Source organism: Haemaphysalis longicornis, unplaced genomic scaffold, assembly GCF_048455015.1.
Source record: "Haemaphysalis longicornis isolate Haplotype H1 unplaced genomic scaffold, Haemaphysalis longicornis Haplotype H1 scaffold_9, whole genome shotgun sequence".
Classification (NCBI taxonomy): Eukaryota; Metazoa; Arthropoda; class Arachnida; order Ixodida; family Ixodidae; genus Haemaphysalis; species Haemaphysalis longicornis.
The window spans coordinates 108,442,683-108,463,677 of NW_027526460.1; the positions used below are offsets into that span (position 1 = coordinate 108,442,683).

General features: G+C 47.6%; 1 protein-coding gene across 2 annotated transcripts in view; it reads right to left on the reverse strand.

Annotated features, from left to right (window-relative positions):
- LOC144152865 (transketolase) overlaps positions 1-20,995 on the reverse strand; it is a 28,994-nt gene that overhangs the window by 3,206 nt on the left and 4,793 nt on the right. Inside the window, exons 1-9 of one of the 2 annotated variants that reach the window (XM_077684378.1) lie at positions 16,074-16,393; positions 15,187-15,304; positions 11,619-11,830; positions 9,789-9,980; positions 7,001-7,128; positions 5,549-5,748; positions 4,059-4,223; positions 2,412-2,568; positions 166-380 (exon numbers count right to left, since the gene is read on the reverse strand). In XM_077684378.1, coding sequence (XP_077540504.1) covers positions 166-380; positions 2,412-2,568; positions 4,059-4,223; positions 5,549-5,748; positions 7,001-7,128; positions 9,789-9,980; positions 11,619-11,830; positions 15,187-15,304; positions 16,074-16,162 — 1,476 coding nt within the window. In that variant the 5' untranslated portion in view covers positions 16,163-16,393. Of the gene's footprint in view, positions 1-165; positions 381-2,411; positions 2,569-4,058; positions 4,224-5,548; positions 5,749-7,000; positions 7,129-9,788; positions 9,981-11,618; positions 11,831-15,186; positions 15,305-16,073; positions 16,394-20,995 lie in introns of those variants that run through there. The other variant, XM_077684377.1, reaches the window with a different exon arrangement.

The following is a 20,995-nucleotide window of genomic DNA, read 5'->3' on the forward strand; positions in this document are numbered from 1 at the left end:
TCAATGTTTGAAAACAAGTCATTTGCCATTAGCCAAAGTTGAACAAATGGGCACCAATGCATGACACCAAGTTCAAATGGTCACCCTAGTACCTAAACGTAAGCTTGCCAAAGGAGACCAGGTATGTGCGTGTGTGTGGGGGCGATAGGGAAGAGAAAGCCTTGCCTTGGACTTGCCGATCTCGAACTTCTCATCGTTGGCGTAGAGCACGGGGGTGTTGGGTCGCGACGTGCGGAGGAACACGATGCCCTTGTAGTTGGCCGCCAGCTCGGTGGCCCGCTCGCAGGACACGGCATCGCTCGGGTAGAAGACCACGCAGCCGGGGATGGTGCGGAACATCGCCAAGTCTTCCAGAGCCATCTGGGAGGGTCCATCCTCACCTGCAAGGCAGCACAAAGGTGACAAATGCATTACGCACAAGAAGTTCTCCTGCAGACAGGGAAAGATAAACCAAACTTGAAAGAAACTATGAAAGTCCTGCTTGATCAACAGTGTTGCCTACCAGTAAAAAAAGAACAGTGGAGAAATTTAGACACCACTATTCTTGTTGCATTGAACCGCAGCAGTATTTACAGGCAGTCTGAACACCAGTGTCCAAAAACTGAACGGTTCAAGAGTGCAAGGGACAACCTCGACTTCATCAACCAGACCTTTTCGTGAACCCCAAGGTCTCACCTTGTTGCATGTATTTTTAATGTACTTACCTCTAATTGTTTTAAAGGCACACCGACACCTTTTCCCAACATTTATCAACAGGCGATATTTGAACAGATATGCGGGAGTTCAATATGGAACAGCAAGCTTTTACGAGTGGTGAACAGTCGACAAGAGGTTGCTCTTAAAAAGCAATTGAGACAATACCTAAAGAAAGCAAACTGAAATGAATTCAGAAAAGGCAGGCTTTGCCTCTCGGAGTCTAACGCTTGAACAGTCCTTGCCTAGTACCCACACAGCGTTATTCCTTGCATGCACAAACAAAATTGGCAAGGATGAGACCTTTATTCATACAGTCTAGCCTACTTCCCAGTGACAAGGAAACACTATTGTTATAAACGATAATTGTAATAAGCAGGTTGCGAAGAAAAAAAAAAAAAAAAAAAAAGACTGAACAGAGCTCGAAACATTTTATTCGCATGCAAGCAAGGTCGTACTATTTATTTGCGGAAAAGAAGCCATAGCTGTTTGCCGCATGTGAAGCTGTTGCACATCTTTTTCAAGAGCTTCTATAAGAACTTCGCCTGGCTGAGCTAATTGTCCTTGGCAAAAAAGAAGCCCCCAGAGGGACTAAGTCATGCTTTGGGCCTCCTGCGAAAACACTACGCGAGAAGGATGCACAATCTAGCCGTCACTGTCACCGCTGTCTGCAGCACAAATCTGCGCAATGATCGCCTCTTCAGCGAGGCACTCTGGAGTTTTCAAAACAGTGGCCCTCACATCCCTTTCGCGGAAAAATGGAGGCAGCTGAAGAGACAGTCAAATTCAAAGGGGCGTGAACGTGACACAACAAGCGAACACGTGAACGAGCGAGCGAGTGGGCGGGTGTGGGGACGATGCCAAAGCGGCGGCACCGGGAGGGGAGTTTGGAAGGAGAACTGCTCTCCCCTCACTTCCTAGTAAGCAACGCAATTGACTCTTTCTGCGGGGTGGAAGGGATGCAAGACGCACCGTGGCTTGCATCCCTTCAAGGGAAGGATCCCTTGCATCCCTGCCTGCGAGAGCTGGTGGCACCTCACATTTCGGGCACACGCTGGAACTGGATTCAATTGTTATCAGATATTGCAGCACAGGAGCATTGTAATAAGTGGCCTATGTTACCATAGAAAGCATGCAAAAGTGGACGGGACCATAGCTGTTCATTGTTATATCAGATTTATTGTTATAACAGGACCATAAGTGGACTTGACTAATGCAATTATAGACAGAAGAAAAAAACTGGAAAGATGGATGCCTAATTTTCATATTGGTAGATAAATTTGAGACTAGTGGCAGTTCGAAAAAACAAGAAAAGAACATGCAAGGGCCTGAAAAGGAATTTACAATATCGAAGGTTTATGTAATCCGGTGAGCTCATGCGATAGGTGCCTAAAAAGGGAATGAAACAAAGAAGACTACTTTCCCTGGTGGCATTGAGGGAACCTGTCAACCAAAGTCAATTTGTGGAATCTTTTGCCCACAGAGATGACTTACTAGAGCTCCATGCCAGTGACTGGGTGCTTTACTACGTAGAGTTACAAAAAAATGGCAACACCACCCCTAAGTCTGTGACATTCAGAGACCAGTTACAGTTAGAAAATGTTCCCAGCCCAAACACAAAGGTTTGGTAACAAGCGAACAAAGGATGGACTGGCATGACAGCAGACAATAGCGGGGTTACGACGCAAGTGGACCACAGCATAGCCACGATGACGTACCGATGGAGATGCCAGCGTGGGAGCCCGCACACTTGATGTTGGCCTGCGAGATGGCACCCATGCGCAGCTGGTCAAAGGCCCGGGTAAAGAAGGCTGCAAAGGTGCTGGCAAAGGGCACCGTGCGGCCACGGCAGCCACAGCCAATGGCCACGCCAACCTGCGTTGAGAGAAAGAAGATAAACACCGCAGTGGATCACAGAAGTAAGTTGTCGTGGGAGGTACTGCTCAATAGTGTGTATGAAAAATTTAAAATGGACAAATTCGTAACTACTGGCCAGGTTACCCTAATTAACCACTGCGGAAACTGCAAACCGAAGGAATTGAGTTGATGAATTGATGAAACCGGCATGTTCACAATGCGAGGTTGGAATCCTCCAGAAAGGAGAACTACGGAAGAATGCTACAGTTTTATGCAACGAGAAGTTGGGAACCTGCAGAGAAGACAATTATGGAAGAGTATCGCAGTTTTATGGCCGCTTTTCAGAGTAATATTGAGAAATTGTGGCTGTTGAGCACCTATTAATACAGCAAGGGAAAAGGCCCGAGTTGAATTCTATTCATAACTGCACTCTTACCCTACTCTGGTCTACAGGTGTAAATTTTAACAACACATTCAAGAACTGCAATGACTGGTCAACTTTCATGAACGTTAATTATGCCGCATTTAGTCCAAGTGTGGTGTGGTAGGACTTGCTGCTTCGAAGGTCTTTGTTGGAGTACGCATGTTCTCTTATGCTGTGTGAATGACACCGAAAAGACTACCTCCATCGCTTGATTTGCAAAGGAATGCCATTTTGACAACATAAGGAGAGTGATATTCATTGGCCATTGTACGAGAGTTTTTCTAAGGGGGACTCACCTGATTACATTCCTACGGGACGCTATAATTTATGACCCACGGACGTAAAAACCATAGTGCACCGATACAAAAGGTTACAAATTCATAGAAGTGTTCCTAATAGCCTACTTTGTTTTATTTAGAACTACACGACTTGCTTACTCAGATAAAATCTGGCTTGCTAGACAGCTAGTGCCATCCAGTGAAAACTGGATAAACCAAGATGTTTTGTTTATTTGAGGTGCCACTCCTGTATTAAAATAAAGAAACTAGGCCATTGTGAACACTAGTATGTATTTGTAGAACTTTTTTTATTGGTGCTTAATGGTTTTTGTGTCCGTTGGCTATGAAGCAGCAAATCCCATATACATGTCAAGAGGTAAATCGCCCTTAACCCCAACCCCAGGCATATTCAGGCACAATACGACCGAGCAAATGTGATTAGATAACTGCAAATTTAAGCCAGTGACTGTAGAACATGAAAGCAGGACAATCTGCCACTCGCAGTGTAGTGCTCAAGGCGACATCAATGCTAGTGCGAGCGGCTTAGGCCTTGCAATGTAGCACTTGCGGGCATCTGAAGCCACGAAGACAGACAAATCTGCAAGCTACCAGAACGCCCGCCGCCTCTGCATGCAGATGGCGGTTTCAACCAGAGAGCTGCTTATCTGCATTTGTCACCACTACTTCCCCCGAGTCACTATGATCACCTTCATCAGGCTATCTCCAAGTGGAAACCACCCCCGTGTGCGTACCATGAAGTATGAACACCCAATGATGCTCCTCCCACGTAAAGTGCGTGCACTGACCAGGTTCTGCTCGGCAATGAAGCACTCGATGAAGCGATCGGGGTGGGCCTTCTTGAACTTGTCCGAGTAGGTGGAGTTCTTGGTGTCTCCGTCCATGGCCACCACGCGGCTGTTGTTGGTGCCCAGCTTGGCCAGCGCCGTGCCGTACGCAAGGCGGGTGGCCACCTGCGTCGCCAACAGAGCCACTCTTAGCCAACACCAGCCAATGAAAGCCAACACTAAGGAACACTGCTGGGATGGCCACATGATAAGGTCTAAAGTTCCGGTGAGAAACTTTTGGGGAATGTGAAAGTGGGCGCAAAGCATCACAGAGGCTGAAACCGCGTATCCGTGAGAAGTCAGGACAGCAGAGAAGGATTGACACGCGTTTAACAGAACTTTTATGCAGCGTAGATTCGGGAAAATTCTGCGAAGAATTGTAGCCTGCCTACAAGCGTCGAAGGCAAAAGCATAGAGATACTTATAAAAGAATTTAGTACTGTTGTATTGTGCTTTAAATCTCTTCACTATCATTTCTCCCATGTTTCTGAGCAAATTACTGCAACAGGCAGACTGGGCATGTTTCACACCACAGAATTCCCCAGAAGCGGGGGTTCTCTGTGACGCAGTGAATCAATCCACAATCCGCTCCTCTCTGGGGACGAGGGTGCAATCTCCACACGAACTCAAATGAGTCACTCTAACGAGGTGGCAAATTTTCTGTATTGAACAGCTGTGGTTTTAAAAAGGGGCAAGGAAAAAAGGCAGATAAGAAAAAAGACTGTGCTAATGAATATTTATCCCCATTCTGAGTATAGCAAGAAAACAGCCATCTTGGCCAAGATTGACCCAAGGCTGAAATTATTGAATTGGTTGGTTGTCGGGTTTAACATGCCGACGCAACGCAGGGGATGAGGCGCGCTGTAGTGGAGGGCTCCGGATTAATTTTGACCACCTTGGGATCTATAACGTGTGCCGAAATCTCGAAGTTTCTGCTTTTCACCTCCATCAGAAAAGCGGCCGCCGTGGCCGGGAATCGAACCCGTGACCTCGTGCTTAGCAGCGCAACGCCATAGCCACTGAGCCACCGCGGCGGGTCAAATTATTGAATTACGCGAAGTCTCTAGTGGGCAGACAGAGACAGACTGACAATAGCAATACACCCAGTTTTACTAAGCCAATAAACACATTTTGGAGGGCTGGTGTAATGCTAAGATGTAAAGGTTCAGCGGCTATCGTGCAAACATTTGCTCAGGTCCGAGTTTCACACTTTTCAAAAAATGCTCCACCTCAAACCTCAAACGCAGGTTTCCTCTGCAGTTGAAGCATCCAAGTTTCCCTGCCCTGCCCTGCAAGTTTCCCTGCCCTGCCCTGCACTAGGCTAGTGTGAAAGCCGTTAGTGACAAGCGGATTCTCATGCTGTGCATATAGCTAGACACTAATACTACCAACACATCTCGCCCGCACACCGAGAAAGCAGGGAAGTGAAAGCGAAAAAAAAGGGCGTGCACCTTCTCCCCGAGCTTGTAGTTGGGCGGCTCGGAGAGGCGGATGTTGGAGAGGTCGACGGCGGGTGCGTCCTCCACCTCTGGCTTGTGGGGCCTCAGTTTCCAGGGTCCCCGGCTGACCATCTGCTTCTCCAGGGCCTCGATGGCGGCCGCCGCCTTGTCTCCCAGGGGCTTGCCGTGCCAGTTCTCAGCGTCCTCAATGCCTGCACAACAGGCACGCCGAGAAGAGGAAAGAGGAGAGATGAACACTGCCAGCCGAAATGAACTTGCCAAGCACGATGACCCTTTTCATGTGGGTTCAACAGTTTTAAACCACAACTGAAGTGGCCCCAAACAACCTGCAATTGTCCCTGTGAAATTGAAGTAAAAAAAAAAAGGAATCCAATGCAGTCATGTCTTTTTCTGCCTTTGGACAGCGCAAAGGATGGTTTGCAATGGCATCGTTGCAATGGCATCGTTGCAATGAAGGGTCAACAGTGCAACAGTGAAGGGTTAAAGTTGAAGCTGGTGCATTCAAAAGATCAAACTGCGCGAGGGTCAAAGTCCAAACTTAACAACCCCAGAATCTGCCCTCAAGAAAGCTCCTTGTTCAACCGTATCATCGCTCAATGGAGGGTTGCACGATTTTTTTTTTTTAAGTCTACAACTGTCCCAACATTTTCATAATGAGCAAGGCAACCCCCTTGACAATTTCACCTTTGACCTCGCACAAACTAGTGAAAATAACTTAAGGGGGCAGTTGGGTCTTTGGGGCCAAAAAACAGTCAAAGAAAGCGTTTTCTGAAAAATGACACTTTCAGCCTCCACGGCTATTTTTTTTATCAGTCTAAAAACAAAATATGGTGCCTTTTGAAGAGGAAGTTTAAAGTGCACTCTACAGCTCAGCACAGAATTCAATGGTGAAACGGCACTTTTCTTGCAATGCAAAGCTAGCATTTCGTCCTCTATCTTGGCGCCCAGAGCAGGTACAACTAATTCTTTTTGCTTCCGATACTGAAGTGTGGAGAATACAATGTTGGAAACAAAGTTTTCAAATGGAGGCTTTGGAAAATGATTGTGTTCAATTGGCACCACCTGCGAGCCATTTCTGGCAGAGCACAGGAGGAGCGAAGTTCACTGTGTTGTAAAACGACCAAAAATAGCTGAATCAAAAGAGTTCTTCCTACGTTGTATTCTTTAGTCATTTGTCTGCCTAGCCACATGGTAACTGCCATTCTGTATGGAGTGGTTATTTTGTAACTGTGTCGCAAAATAATGGCAATTAATCATTAATTAAAAATATAATCAACTTACAAAAATCTGACGGCAGGTTTTAAATCAGCACAAAAAACTTATTGCAATGCAGTTTCATTAAAATTGGTTGGTAAATAAAAAATAGCTCTAAGACCAGTCTGCCCCCTTAACCCCCAAAAAAATCACCAGAATTACGGCCCTGTTGCCCCATGCTGAGCTTACCGGCAATGCCCTTGCCCTTGTAGGTCTTGCAGATGATGGCCGTGGGCTTGTTGTGCACGTTGGCAGCATCCGAGAAGGCCTTGCACAGGGACTCCACATCGTGGCCGTCAATCACGTACGTGTTGAACCTGCACGTGATGGGGGACGCGGAGGAAGTTGGGTGCTTTTGGAGTTTAAGCTCTGCACTGCAAGTCACACTCATTTCATATACGAAGTTAAACTAACGCCCTAATAGCAGCAGTCATCTATTCCATGTCTCAGACAACACGAAATGAGAGCTCAACCTGCATGTTTGAGAGTATCCGACCAATCCAACATGTCGCTAGCGCTGGCTTCTACAGTAAAACGTCATTACAAGAGACTGTTGAAAGCGGTTTGGCTGGTTCTCATTGTTAGCAACATTGCATGCAAGAGACCTTGGTTACAGGAGACATGTTTCCTGGGCCCCTTGAGTGTCTTGTGAAGAGGTTTTGCTGTACACACAAGGCTACTCACAACCCCAACGATGGGTATAAAGAAAAAAAAACCACGTCTTCCGTATTTCTTAGATGAAGCCAAGGTAAGTGTTACGCATTTGTCGAAAACCCTTCGCACACTGCATTCCCAATAACAAGGCACACGCCGAAGTGACAACAAAAGTGGCAATTGGGCTGTTAAAACAGCCCAATGGTGAACTCCGGGCAGCTGTGCCCGTGCAATCCGATGCAATCTGATCATCACTTCCCCGTCCTGAAAAAAATGAACCAACTCCCTGGCCTTTCGTTACTTCCTGTAATAAGGGGCACGTCTGGATTAACAGCAGCAAGAGCGGGGAGTCCGATTTTTACGGCCACTACCATGCAACCATAGCTTTTTCTGCAGTTTTTTTTTCCCCCCCATTTGCAGCAGGACGCTGGATGCAGCGGAGTTATGTAGGACGACTTTCTGCCCTTACAATGCCTTTTCTCAGAAACCCCGATGCGAAAGTCGGAGACTACCAGAATTTACTGCTTCACCGTGTTTGAGCCTCTTCCCTTAGCAGATGCTGTGGCGACTGGCTCAAGCTCCTGGCAATTCACAACAGCGGCCATATTGGTACCTTTAGTGTTGACTCCGACGCCGACTATGGTCACTCGCGTTTGACGATACAGCTGAGGATTTCCTTGTACAATTAGGAAAAAAAAAGTTATCCTTCACCCAAGCGCAGAGCAGGGAATAGAAAACGTGCAAGTTTATTGCAGGCAAATCAGCTGGACTGGCTCTCCCCACAAGAAGGCAAGGTGGCATTTCTTACCGCTTCTAAGCCACTGGCAATCTAAGCCACAAACCTCTTCTAAGCCGCTTCTAGCCCACCCTTGCAGGCACTAATAAGCTATTTAGATGGTTGAAAAGCCACTGACGGACGTTGGGCAAAAAATGTTGCACAGACACAGGGGAACAAAGCTACAAGTACATATGTAACCATAGCCACAGGAACTGCCTCACAGCTACAGGTAAATTGCTAAAGTGCATGTGCAGGGTTTGCCAAATCCTTCACAGCCCCAACTTCTGCTTCAGTGCATAGTAGTACAGTGGGTTAGTAGCTAGAAGACTGGTTTTGGTTAGCCAATGGGCAGCCAGTGGCGCCTTGCATTAGAGGTAACCAAGTACAGCCGTGGCTTTAGCCACGGCTACTTTAGTCAGCTATTTAGTCCCTACCCACAAGCAAGGTCTTTTCCCTGTACTAGCCTCAACGTATTTCTGGGCCCAGTAATTCTAAGACTGGTCCACCCCTTTCGTACTCCTATTAACCAGCACCTGTACCAGCAGCCTACTGCCGGCAAGCCAAACTGCTGATTTACTACTCTTTAGAAGAGCCTACATGCACAGCCATCATGAATGTGCAATCAGCCTTTTTTGATGGAGTCTAAGCATAGTCATAGAAACACTGCTAGGAAGCAGCCAGGGCAACTACATACCGATGTTTGCCTGCACTGCCTAACATCTCATGCAATGCCCTCATAACCAGTATTGAGAACACAGCACGCTGCAGAAGTGCAGTATTCTTTGGCTCAGAGAACAACATGCCCTGGCTTTGCGCACCCAAGAGGCCAAAACCTCCGCCAGGGAAAAGCCATAGTGAAGCCACAGCACTGAGAGGTGGAAACGCAGGCTGTTGACACTAATACGACACTGGTGATAATGGGAGCCACGCTTCAACGAGTAGGACTATTATGTATACCACAGCGAAAAGCTCCGTCATAAGTTGGCATGGATCGCCAACAAGCTCAAAAGTTCTCTAGCTACATAAACCGTAAATATTCTTCATGAAAGACGAAGTTATTGTAATGCAATAAAAGTATATTAAACACATCTATTGACAACCTTTTGAGAAGCTTTCAACTTGAACAAGAAAATAAAAATGCCGCCTGTGCTGCTTTTGTCCACAGGAGCTGCAAGACAAGCCAGGTACACTATAGCGCACTTATAGTAAACCCAGTTTTAATAAAATTCCGGCTGTAAAGAACAAACCTTCGTTTCCTATTACCATTTGTGTACATACATTTCATGCTCAGATAGTGAAAAATGGATATAACAAAGACCGAATTTCCCCTGATGTGTTTGTCATAAGTGGGCTGGACTGTACAACAGGAACGTTTAGAGCTGCTATGGTCACGCCCGTGACAGCACACGTCTGCAGTGACAGATTTCACTCTAGTATGAAGTTGTGGAGGACAAAACATTCCCCACTTAAATTGCAACCAAGCTATCACACTGATCGGCGCACAACACGCTTTAGCTGCCTACACAAGTAGTAGTAAGTGCTCACCCGAAGGAGCCCAGCCGGGTCTGGTAGATGTCCATCTGGTGCTGGAAGGCGGTGGGCTCGCTCTGTCCCAGCCGGTTGATGTCGAAGATGGCCACCAGATTGTCCAGCTTGTAGTGGCCCGCAAAGGACAGGGCCTCCCAGATGCTGCCCTCGGCCGACTCGCCGTCACCAATGATGCAGTACACCCGGTAGCTGAGGCGGACGAAGGGAAAGTACACCACAAGTAGCTGCCACCTTCGATCGCTTCACGGAAAAGAAGATTGCACTCCACGACAATACAGGTGTACATTGATTACGAGGTTTAATGCGGCGACGCTACACAGGCGATGAGGCGCGACGTAGTGGAGGCCTCCGGATTAATTCTGACCACCTGGGTGTCTTAAACGTGCACCGAAATCTCGAACATACTTGTGTTTTTGCCATTCGCCACCATCAGAGAAGGATACAGGTTTACAGTCGGCCAAATCTTTAGCGTTTGGGAGCGGCAACTTTTCATGCGTCAGTGGAGTACGACAGAAGCCAAGTTGCAGACAGGTCGAGATTAAGTGAATGCTCAGAAACCACGCTCAGCTGGGCCCACTATCTGCTAGGCTGTTCCTTCCCAAGAGCATCACAGGAAAAAAAAAAATTTCCACTTACACAGGCTAGTTAAAGATTTGGAAGACTGTACATGAACTGCACTTTCATACCAAGGCACACACGGACTGGCATGAAGGGCATATGAATGGGCATATGCTCGGTGGGATATTGCCAAGCGCTACCAGAAAGGATGGATAGTGTGGGTACCAGAAAGGATGGATAGATGCAATCCAGCCCTGTACAACTAAAAGCGATAAGGACCAAGGTGAGGAAAGCAGCCAGACTAGACTAAAACGAGGTTCCCAATTGTACTGATGCAGAAAGTTAATTTGCATTGACGTTAACATCATAGCAATCCACAAACCCCAGCTCGACAAGTTGCAGGTATTTCAGACATTTTTCCACTGCAAAAATTGGAAGAAAAAAAAAAAGGCGAAAGGCCACATTACACCAACACCAGTCAAACCTCCGGGGGTGTTCAGTTCTTGACTATGGGTATCTTCGTCAATTTTCTGTATCGTGACCAAAACATTCCCCTCCTCTCCCCTACTGTCTACAAAGTCTGTCCCATGGTTCTTAAGCAAGCATGAAGGCAAGGAACGTACTAAAAGCACACTACAAAACGTAACCAGCCAATCAAAGAATGCTTCCTGTCAAGATGGCAAACTCCAGAACTGCCAGTCAAGAGTAGCAACCCGATTTGCAGACTGGACAAGGCAAACCAGCTTACGGTCCTCTTTTTTTTACCCAAGTCGACAGCATCGGTCGAATGATTGCTGCACAACCACAGTTACTCAATATACACTAGCTGTGACACTCCCCATAGGCCCCATGCATCAAAAACCGGCCCCCGGTTAGCCCCCTGAGCTAAGCGCGCACAGGGCAAGGTGACAATCCTGCCATCTGTCTGTAGAAAGTGAGTACTCAAGTGCTGGCAGCTGTGGCCATAAGAAAAGAAAAACTAAACGGTGCTTAGCGTTTTCCAATATAAAAAGCAATATTTTATTATTAAGCTGTGTTAAGTAAATTTGGTTCGGAGTTCAGTTTGTCCCCTATGTGCCCTCAGCTTCAACAAAGCAGGGTTGCTCGCACAGCCCAGATTCCAAAGTTGAGCTTTCAAACTGGTGGATATTGAAGAACTCCGCTGCACACCAACCCCTACCAGTTCCCCTGTCTCGTGCCCATTGAGGAACCTACAAACAAACAAATGGATTCGGCCCGAGAGAGAGCGAGCAAGCACGTGGCACCCACCTGGCCTTGTCGAAGTACTTGCCGGTGTAGGCCATGCCGGCGGCACAGCTGAGCCCCTGTCCGAGGGAGCCCGTGGCCACGTCCACAAAGTTGAGGCGCGGAGTCGGGTGGCCCTCGAGGTCATTGTCGATCTTGCGCAGGTTCAGCAGGTCTTTCTCGGGAAAGAGGCCCGCCTCGGCCCAGGCGGCGTACAGGATGGGTGCCGCGTGACCCTACCGACAGAGCGGCGACCCACGGTTACGCACATACCAAGAAAAAAATGGCCACATATCTGCAACTTTTGTTACAAAGGTCGACGCAAGACGATAGTCGACTGGTGCCTCTGCCAAGTAAATGCATCCCTTCTCTTTCCCGCTCACCTCTCATGCTGTTCCTCTCCCGCCTCGTTCCTCCCAAGATAACATGCTAGAGGTTTGCTCAAGTCCATTCAAATTTACCGCATTCCACTGCTCCAGGTCTGGTGCCTCGATGCCAGCGCTGCCGTACGGCAGAGATGCGCGGGAATCGAGGCACCCTACTACGTTTACAGAACCACGTTGCACTACTACACGAATGGTCCAAGCGGAACGTGGAACCTGTCTCGTAGAACCTTTCGTTGCTGTTGCCGGTCGATTTTTTAAATACCGCCAGGAGTTATAGTAGCACAGGCAACAGCAGACGACGGTGTGCAGCAGTTGATGTGGCACTTCATTAGCTGTCGCAAAAACCAACCGTCCAAAAATTTTTTTAAGGAACACTGCAAACATCCCTTATGCATTGTTTTTCTGCGTAATGTCCGGTGTATTTGCGTAATGTCCGGTTTTTGTTCAGCAATGTTGACAAGTATGAACATCGCCACCGGACTTTAGATTTGGCTGTGGGTATACAAGACTATTGCGCAGCTCCCGTTTCACTTTGGCCGAGTGGCTGAATCGAGTCAGACAGACAGACAAAAATTTCTGCCCAAGAAAGACTATCATCTTTAAAGCAGCAGTAGCACATGGCCAGATTGTGCCGACTAGCAAGAAGGTGCAACAGACTACGCTTGCATACAAGTTAAGAATGCTAATAGCTCATACAGCAAAGTGCTGCAATTAAAGAAGAGGCAAACTGAAAGATTGCGCTGAATGCAAGACATTCGCTTTTTCGCGCATAGTTTGCCGTCACTGCAGTTAGTTTTTAGGCAGATAAAGACAAAAATTCCCGGAAACAACCCGAAACACATTCAAGACACTCTCGGCAATGCACTCTGTCCTGCATGGAGGAACAGCACAGGATCAACTCCTGGTGTTATTTTTTTACCATTTATAGCACAAAACTGGCACAACCTCTTACAATAGTTCCGGCCATGATGCTTGCATTGCATTACACCCTGCTGTACATGCGGTTTCAGTCCTTTCACATATCCCATAACGTAAACGGTGCCCATCAATCACTTCGTGACCATGGCTGTGTCCAAATGAACCCCCCTCCTTGAAAACAAATGATTGTTGGTCGTTAAGACTGCCAGTTCAAACATTGTTTCTCGTGTGTAAAATTACATGGTTTAATAAAACCCCCGAAGATACATCTGGACTAAGAGGCGTGCTGTAGGAGAAGGCTCGGGATTAATTTTGACCACCTGGAGATTTTTAACATTTGCCAAAATCTCAACACACTGGCACTTTCGCTTTTCACATCCATCAGAAAATAGCCACCGCGGCCGGGAATCGAACCCACGTCCTTAGGCTCAGCAGACCAAGGCCTAAGACACTGAGCTACCGCAGCAGGTGTTGCAATTGTGTCATTAAATACCCTCTGCGATTGCGTCATTAACTACCCTCTAGCACCCTGCAGTCATTGAAAGAGCTGCAATAAAGTCGAGAAACCATACTCCAGGTACTACGGTGAAGTTGACAACTGTTACCAGAAGTATTGATAATGAGGATAATAAAACTCTGCACGCGAAACCTTGGAAGGAGTCTGCAATATAAAATATCCTTTCTGTTCCTATTGCCTACATGATACTGCTGTCGGACGTGCCTGCAGATTGTGCTCAGCTCTTGGCTTAGTTTGAACTATGAAAAAACAAACCCGCACAAATATACTCTAAATTAGTTCACAGGGTCTTTTGTTTTACAAATGAACAAGCAAGGAAGGGCGTTGCTGCAACAGGCTGTTAAACACGTACCAGGGCCATTTTTATACATCCTGGGCCCTATGTAATTGCATTGTTTAGAAATGTGAAGACGAAAATGTACAGGACCCACAGATCCCCAGCAAGAACTACGAACTCGTGCACAATGATGCTAGTGAACCTATAACAAGAGCGGCAGAAACTCTACAATAGGGCTTTCTTGAAACCCAGCTTGAAGATGCACCAGTAAAAAATGTTGCGCAACAATACTGCTTGAAAAGCAACCAGCACTGTTAGAAGCATACGAGGAGTGCACTGCAAAGGCAACAATCCTGCCCAAGAGATTTGTTAACAGCAGTTGCACACACACCATTTGTCTCAGGTTGCAAGGCCGCAAAGCCTAAATGGTAGTTGTGCACTGCCTATAAGCCCCTTACCATGGCGAATGAACAAACTTCGTTCCCTAACATGTGAAGAAAAACACTGGAAAGGGTGTAAAAAGTCAATGAACTGTGTAGTCTAGCAGCTCATGGCCACGTATTTCAACCAACCCTTCTTGCAAGATGCCATAGAAATTTAAACTGGCGAAACCAGCTAAGCCCCATGTAGTGAAGTCTACTGCACGCCTCTTAAGGCAACTGCTCCTGTTGTAGATATGTATGCAATGCACCACACCCTTTCATTGAAAGTAAAACTGGTAGCCTCTTTTAGACTGAAAAAAGAAATTGAGCACTGTTCCAACAAGGTCAGGTAAAGTACAGTAAGCCGACCTATGTTTCAGACATGAAGGGGAATGAAAAAAAAGTCTGAATAAAAGCACTCCGAAAAATCCACAAGCCATTACACCAATGGGACAACTGACAGTTCCTCAGGAAAGTCCGGAATATCCAGCAAGTCCGAATTTTCACAGAGTGAAAAAAATGGTACGCTACTGTATAGCGTTTGCTGATGGCAGATGCTTTTGGGTGTGAATTACAACTATACTTCCAACAGTAGAAGCTATGTGCCACTCCCAAGATCAAAACTAATCGAACTACACAAGTCATTTGCAGTCTTTTCAAGAAGCCTTTCAGGTTGTGAATGGAGAACCTTGGTGTAGTGCTCATATGCAATGCAGCAAAGAATCAGCCCAGTTAAGGCAGGGATAATAAAAAAAAAAAAGAAAGACCCCTTTTACAAAGGCCATTTCAAACATTTGTTAATTTCACAAAGCCAATATGCAGCCTCTGCATTCCCAGTAAACACGTTCGGAGGAAAAAAAAAACTGCCTGTGTACACAGAAATTAGCCTAGAAACTTTCAAGTTGTGGCACGCCAAGGCATTACCTGAACCACTGAAGCAATTCTGCATGAACATAACAGCCACCAAGGGAACAAGAATCCTTTCATAATTTATGCGCCGACAAGCTCATAATAAGAACAAGCATGTCGGGGGGGGGGGGGGGGGGGGGGGGGGGGGGAGTGTCAAACACACCTTGGAAAGAATGAGACGGTCACTGGAGGGGTCGCGGGGGGCGTCCAACCGGTACCGCATGGTGTTGAAGAAAAGCACAGACATAATCTCTGCCATGGAGCAGCATGACGTCGGATGCCTGCATTAAAAAAGGAACAGAATACAGCAATTGGGCCAGCGGGTGAACGATTCATCCCTAATCGTTCAATCTTTTACACACAGAAAAAAAAAAAAAAGTACGCAGCGAGTGCTACAGGTCGGTGTAGCTGGAGGCGGGAACAGGAAGATAACCAGTATTTTTTTTTTTATTGCGTATCGTAACGCCGGTGCAGTCATAAGATTCCCCTCGCACAATTACCATTTATCACCCCACAATCCACCACTTTCCTCCCACTGCCTTTCGCGGTTTTCGAAATGCGTGTGAAACTTTCCTTTAATACTCACTTCACGCATTGAAGCCCACCGAAACTAAAACGGCAGGAATATAATGCTACGTCGGCAGCATTCGAAATTCGGATGCACGGGCACCGGAAGGGAAAAAGTGGGCGTGGCTACAACCGAAAAGAAACCAAAACGCTCCCTTCCACCAGCCTTCACAGCACGTGGCTCTATCTGATCCGCGGCCGCACGCGAGATTCTCCGGCGTCCGCCGTATCAAGACGCGAAGCCAAATCTCGCTACTCCGGACTCGTAGGACATCGCGGAAAGGCCGCGTAGATAGCAAGTCGTCGCGACTCGCTTTCTTCGTAGGCGTCGTAGAAGCGCCGCAACTGAGGAAACGTCGCGCCACGACACGCCGGGCGCAAAGCCGCTCGCGTCCGGCGCAGGTGTTCGCAGAAAGTACGCAATCTGCGGACAGGGGATTCACACAGGAAGGGGGCGAAAAAGAAAAAGAACATTTTACGAACCCGCTGTTCGAGGCGTTAGTGGCCTGAATGCAGAGGATACGGAGCTTGTTCGCGATGTCTCGCAGTTCCTGAAGGCTGTTCGCGTCCATGTTTTTCCGCAGGGCTCTCCGAGACGGTGGAGGAGGTAGCGAAATCCGTGCGGCTAGTCGGTGGTCGCTCAAGGGCACAGCGTCCGAGGCGGGCAGCAGTTAACAGCGGCTGACGGGAAAACCGCAACGGAACGGCACAGCTACGGGGGCTAGGTCCGAATAACCGGCCGGCCGAAGGAAAACGGTGTTTTTGACGGGAGCGCCGGCTTTATCGCAAGAAGCAAAGCGCGCCGCCGGCGTCACGTGGTGGTCGCGCGCCGTATCACGGTTCCGCGGGGCCCAATGGCGCTGCCGCCGGCGAAGCTTCTCGCCTCACCGGAACACGCTCGTGTCCGCTCGCAATGACGGCGCGGGAAAAGGTAAAGACGAAAGAAAAAAAAAAAGCGGGACCGCACAAGGAAAAGCCAACAAGCGAAGACGCGCGTTATAGTTTCGCTACCACCGCGGAGGTTAGGCTCGCGCGGCTGCTACGTCAGCGAATATGCCGCGGTAACGGCTACGTTGGAGGCAGGGGGGGATCTGCTTACGTGCGCGCTCAGGCTACACTACGTAAGGTCCCTGTGTTGTGTCACGAAATAAAGTGGCTCTAGTCCCCGCCGTGGTCCCTGCATTTTAACAATTAGGCCGCGGTGACCACGGCTATGATCGAGCCTTGCTTTCTTTTACACCACTCCAATTTCATTTATTTTTTTCCTCCCTCTGATCGCTTCTTAGCTTTATTCGTACCTTTACTTTTTCGCCCTATTTATACACTACCCTCTTAAGTAATGAGCCCCGCCATTAGTGGGGCTAACCTCTTCAGTACTCATTAAACCTCGCTCTCGCTGCTGAGCCCAACGACGCGGGTTCGATTCGCGATCGCGGCAGGCGCTTTTCTGGTCATGCGAAAAGCAAAAACGCCTGAGTGTACGAGATTTCGGCGCACGGTAAAGATCCCCAGGTGGTCAAAATTAATCCGGAGTCCTCCACTACGGCGCGCTTCATCGCCTGTGTAGCGTCAGCACGTGTTAAACACCATAATCAACCAGCACATCAATGAATCAATCTCTCTCTCCCTCTTGCCGTAGTGGAGACCTGCGAATCACTTTAGATCAACTAGGGTAGCGGTTCTCAGAGGGGGTCCGCCAAGGCACTTCAAGGGGTCCTCGGCTCCCTCTTCGACACTCCCTTTTTTTCTGGGCCTTTGTTGCCAAATGAGGCTTTCCCGCACAGCACGTACAGTTCAACTTCTCGGCGTACCATACTTTTTTGCAAACCATGCGATGGTGCGGAAAAGCCACGCACATAAAAGGTGGCCGTATAAATGTGTGCATCAGCGGCTGTAGCTGCTGCAAGAGTGTACTGCCAATACAAAAGTTAACACGTACATCATCATTCGGTGCCCGAACACTTCTGCAAGCCCACAAGGCGTCCTTGACACGCTCATGGATGAGAACCGAAATCTCGCACACGCGGGTTCTTTTGTTGCGGTTGTTGTGGTTGCTGCTGTTCGCCTTCATGGTATTATACTGCACGCCCTGCATTATACTGTACAACCAGGATTCGAACACGCGACGTTCCGGGTGCGTTAAAAAAGAAAAAAAATCAAAGTCCCTTTCCTACCGTGTAGAAACCGTTCTTCGATTCGAAGAAAAAAAATTGTAGAAATGGTCCAAGGATGTAGACGCCGGCTTCTAACGCGAGAAACCCGGGTTCATTCCAACCACGGGAACCTTTTTTTTTTTTTTTTCTTGGGCGCTTGAGATCCCTCCGTTTATCATCATCGTCGTTTTGTGAAACCAATAGCGTAAAGTTGGTTTTCCCGAAGCGCGTTCTTGTGCGACATGAAAAGCCATCAGTGGAGCATAAAAAGCTTCGCTTTAAAAAATGGCGGGGAGCGGTGGAAGCAAATCTTTTCATTCCTTTGAGGCAACGCAAAAGCTAACAATTTACCTTCGGATTTGTAAACACAGGTTAGCAGTTCTTCGCATCGAGGAGAAACAGCGTTTTTTAAGCATTTATAACGGCTATGTTCGGAGTTTCCGCATGTGGCAACGACAATTTTGGTTTAGAATATAACAAAGAACCGTGGGGTGGGTAATTTCGATGTTTCGATTAAGACAAAAACAAAACAGCCTGGAGGTTGATTGTGGCATTTCATTTTTCTTCCTGACTCTACCTTCATATTATACATATTAAAAAATTCTGTTCTTTATTTCCTTTCCTAAATTTTGAGATCTAAAATAATAGAGGTCACATCCTGATTATCTACAAAGCTTCTTGGCCAATCCCCCGCGTGGGTATGTGCCATAATCTGGGGCAACCAACCAACCATACCGCGGTATTTCAGCCAGTGAGGGCGTACGTACGTATCTCTAATTTCTTGTAATTATTCATTCCACCTGAATTACTCATGCTTGTAGCAACGATATTGAAACGAAGGAAATTAAAGCGCAACAAAGCAAATATATTGGACTAACATCAATAAAACGAACCCGCAGAACTAAACGTTTCGCATTGTTGTTTGACTTTCAGTACACGACAGACACGCCCGTCTACTGCCCCAACCCTTGTTCGCAGGATCACTGAGCAATCTACAGATGATTCTGGAAAAAAAATAAAATGACGTACGCCGGCCCAGATCGTGAGTCAGCTTTCGTCCCTTGCTTTCGGTCACTCGTTATATCCGCCAACCTTCGCGTACCCAAGGGCACAACGCCCAATTTTTCTTGCCACGCAAACGCGGGCAAACGGCCAGTTAAAATGGTAAATAACAGAGCACGCGCGACCCATAGACTATTATATGCAACACACTTCCAGCTGCTCGAGGCCGTCATGCAGATATCGATTTAAAATTGGACGACGGAGCTGTACAACACGTCGCCTGCGCCAGTTCGACGCTCAATCGCAAGGGACGCGAAAGCAGAACCTCGTGAGTATGAACACCTTTCATTAAAATGAAAACAAGAAAATTAGAGTCGAACGTATAGTTTCGAGATAAGCGGACTACCGAGGCTACCACGGCTGGGATGGAAATGCCGTCGCAGCTGTGACAGCCCGTGACAGTGTAATAGTCTACGACAGTCTTGGTTGACGTTTCGCGCAATGACAGACAGGCCGCCGTACAATAAAGTGATTTAAAATTTCCCCGTTTCCGGCGTCGTGCGCATTTTAGCGCCTGCAGCTGCGAGTTCAAGTGGGCAAGAAACACAGTCAGCCGAAAGCAGACACGATAAAGCGCACCCACGAAACGAGACCTGATGAAAAAAGAGCGATAAGCAAAATATGAAATGTCTCCGATGCGCACACCTCTGAGCGCATGCTCCTAGTTGCTTGATTAATCAAGAGAAATTTGTTGGTTTTTTTTTTTGTGTTGTTTACTTCTTCTCTAAGTTTGCCGATTCCGCTCCGGGCAAAGAAGGTGAAAATTCGTCGCATCTCGAAACTTTCGATCTAAATGCTTAAATGGAACGATTTCCTTTCATGCAGAGTTGGTCCCCAACGCATTTCAAGATAAGCAAACGAGATAAATGCATGGCGACGATGAGACATACTTCACTTGGAGATACGAAACAGAGTTGCCTTCTAATCTCGAGTGCGATTCCGAGATACTCCAGTTGGGGTTCCACAGCGTGTCTGCATGAATGACCATGGGTTAAACTTGAACAGAAATGTTTCTGACAAATGTTGACCATTTCAGCTACATGTTTTAGCAATGTTTTAGCCAAGGTGACCCAGTTTGTACAGGAAACCGCCCCTATGGAGGGGTGCATGTGGCTAAAAAAATGCGACTCCCCCCCTCCCCCCCATATAAACTGGTGATAAACAGAGGCAGTGCGCCCGCGCCCAGGGTCGCGCGCGCTAAAACGCAGAGGCACGAACGTTTTTTTTTTTTTCTTTCTTTCCCTCAGAATTCTGACCTGGTATAATTTTGGTACTCGAACTGCGAGAAAAAAAATTTTGTTGCTTTCGCCCTGCTTTGAAACCACAGCCGCGCGTTTCTTAATTTTTGCTGTTCCACACCAAGCCACATTTGGTAAATTTCTACTTGAATATTGCTGTCACTGCTCGATTCGACGACCTCGCCCCCGCTAGTTTTCTTTTTCCCGGAACATGAATATTCCGGGGCACAGGGGACTATATATGCCAAACACTTTTCAATCGAATGATCGAGAATTTGGGGCGGTTGTTTAGCGTTGCTTTACCGCTTTTTTTTTTTTCTTGTCGGGGATCATTGATGGACAGGATTTTGATTTAGTCTGCTTTCTAGCTTTCATCTATTGTTCGCGCGTGCGCCGAAACGCACTTTAATGGATTTAAAAGTTAAAATAAATCTGACACTTCGAATATTACCCCGCGAAGAATGGTCACCCACAGCACGCAGGTGTTTCGACACGTGAACCGCTGTTCGTGAGCCTAGCGCCTATCATTTCCTTGACACGATCCGGTCGGTGTGCTTCGGTTTACGGTGTTTAACCCCGAAAATTGTCCCGTCCAGGTGCGGTCAGGCACACGCGCGTCACCGACGCTAGCGCCCGAAAGCCCTGGTCCGCTGGTCATTTGGGTTGAAGGCCCACTTGGCCCGGATAGCCAACGCCGCCTCCGCCGCTCACTGCCCACCAAGTTAACGGATCCCATGGCAAGTGGAGAAACCTTTAACGAGCGAAGGCGCACAGCTCAGCCCCGCCGACCGCAAACACGCGAGCAGTCCGATTTCCGCCACCCTGGACAATCTGAATGCCTATAATTCATGTCTTCCTTCTAATATTAAATGCATCCGCAGTTTCATGTCGGCAAGAGTCCCTAAACGGGTGGCAACAAGCAAAAAAAAATCCCTCTAGCAGTTAAAACGGC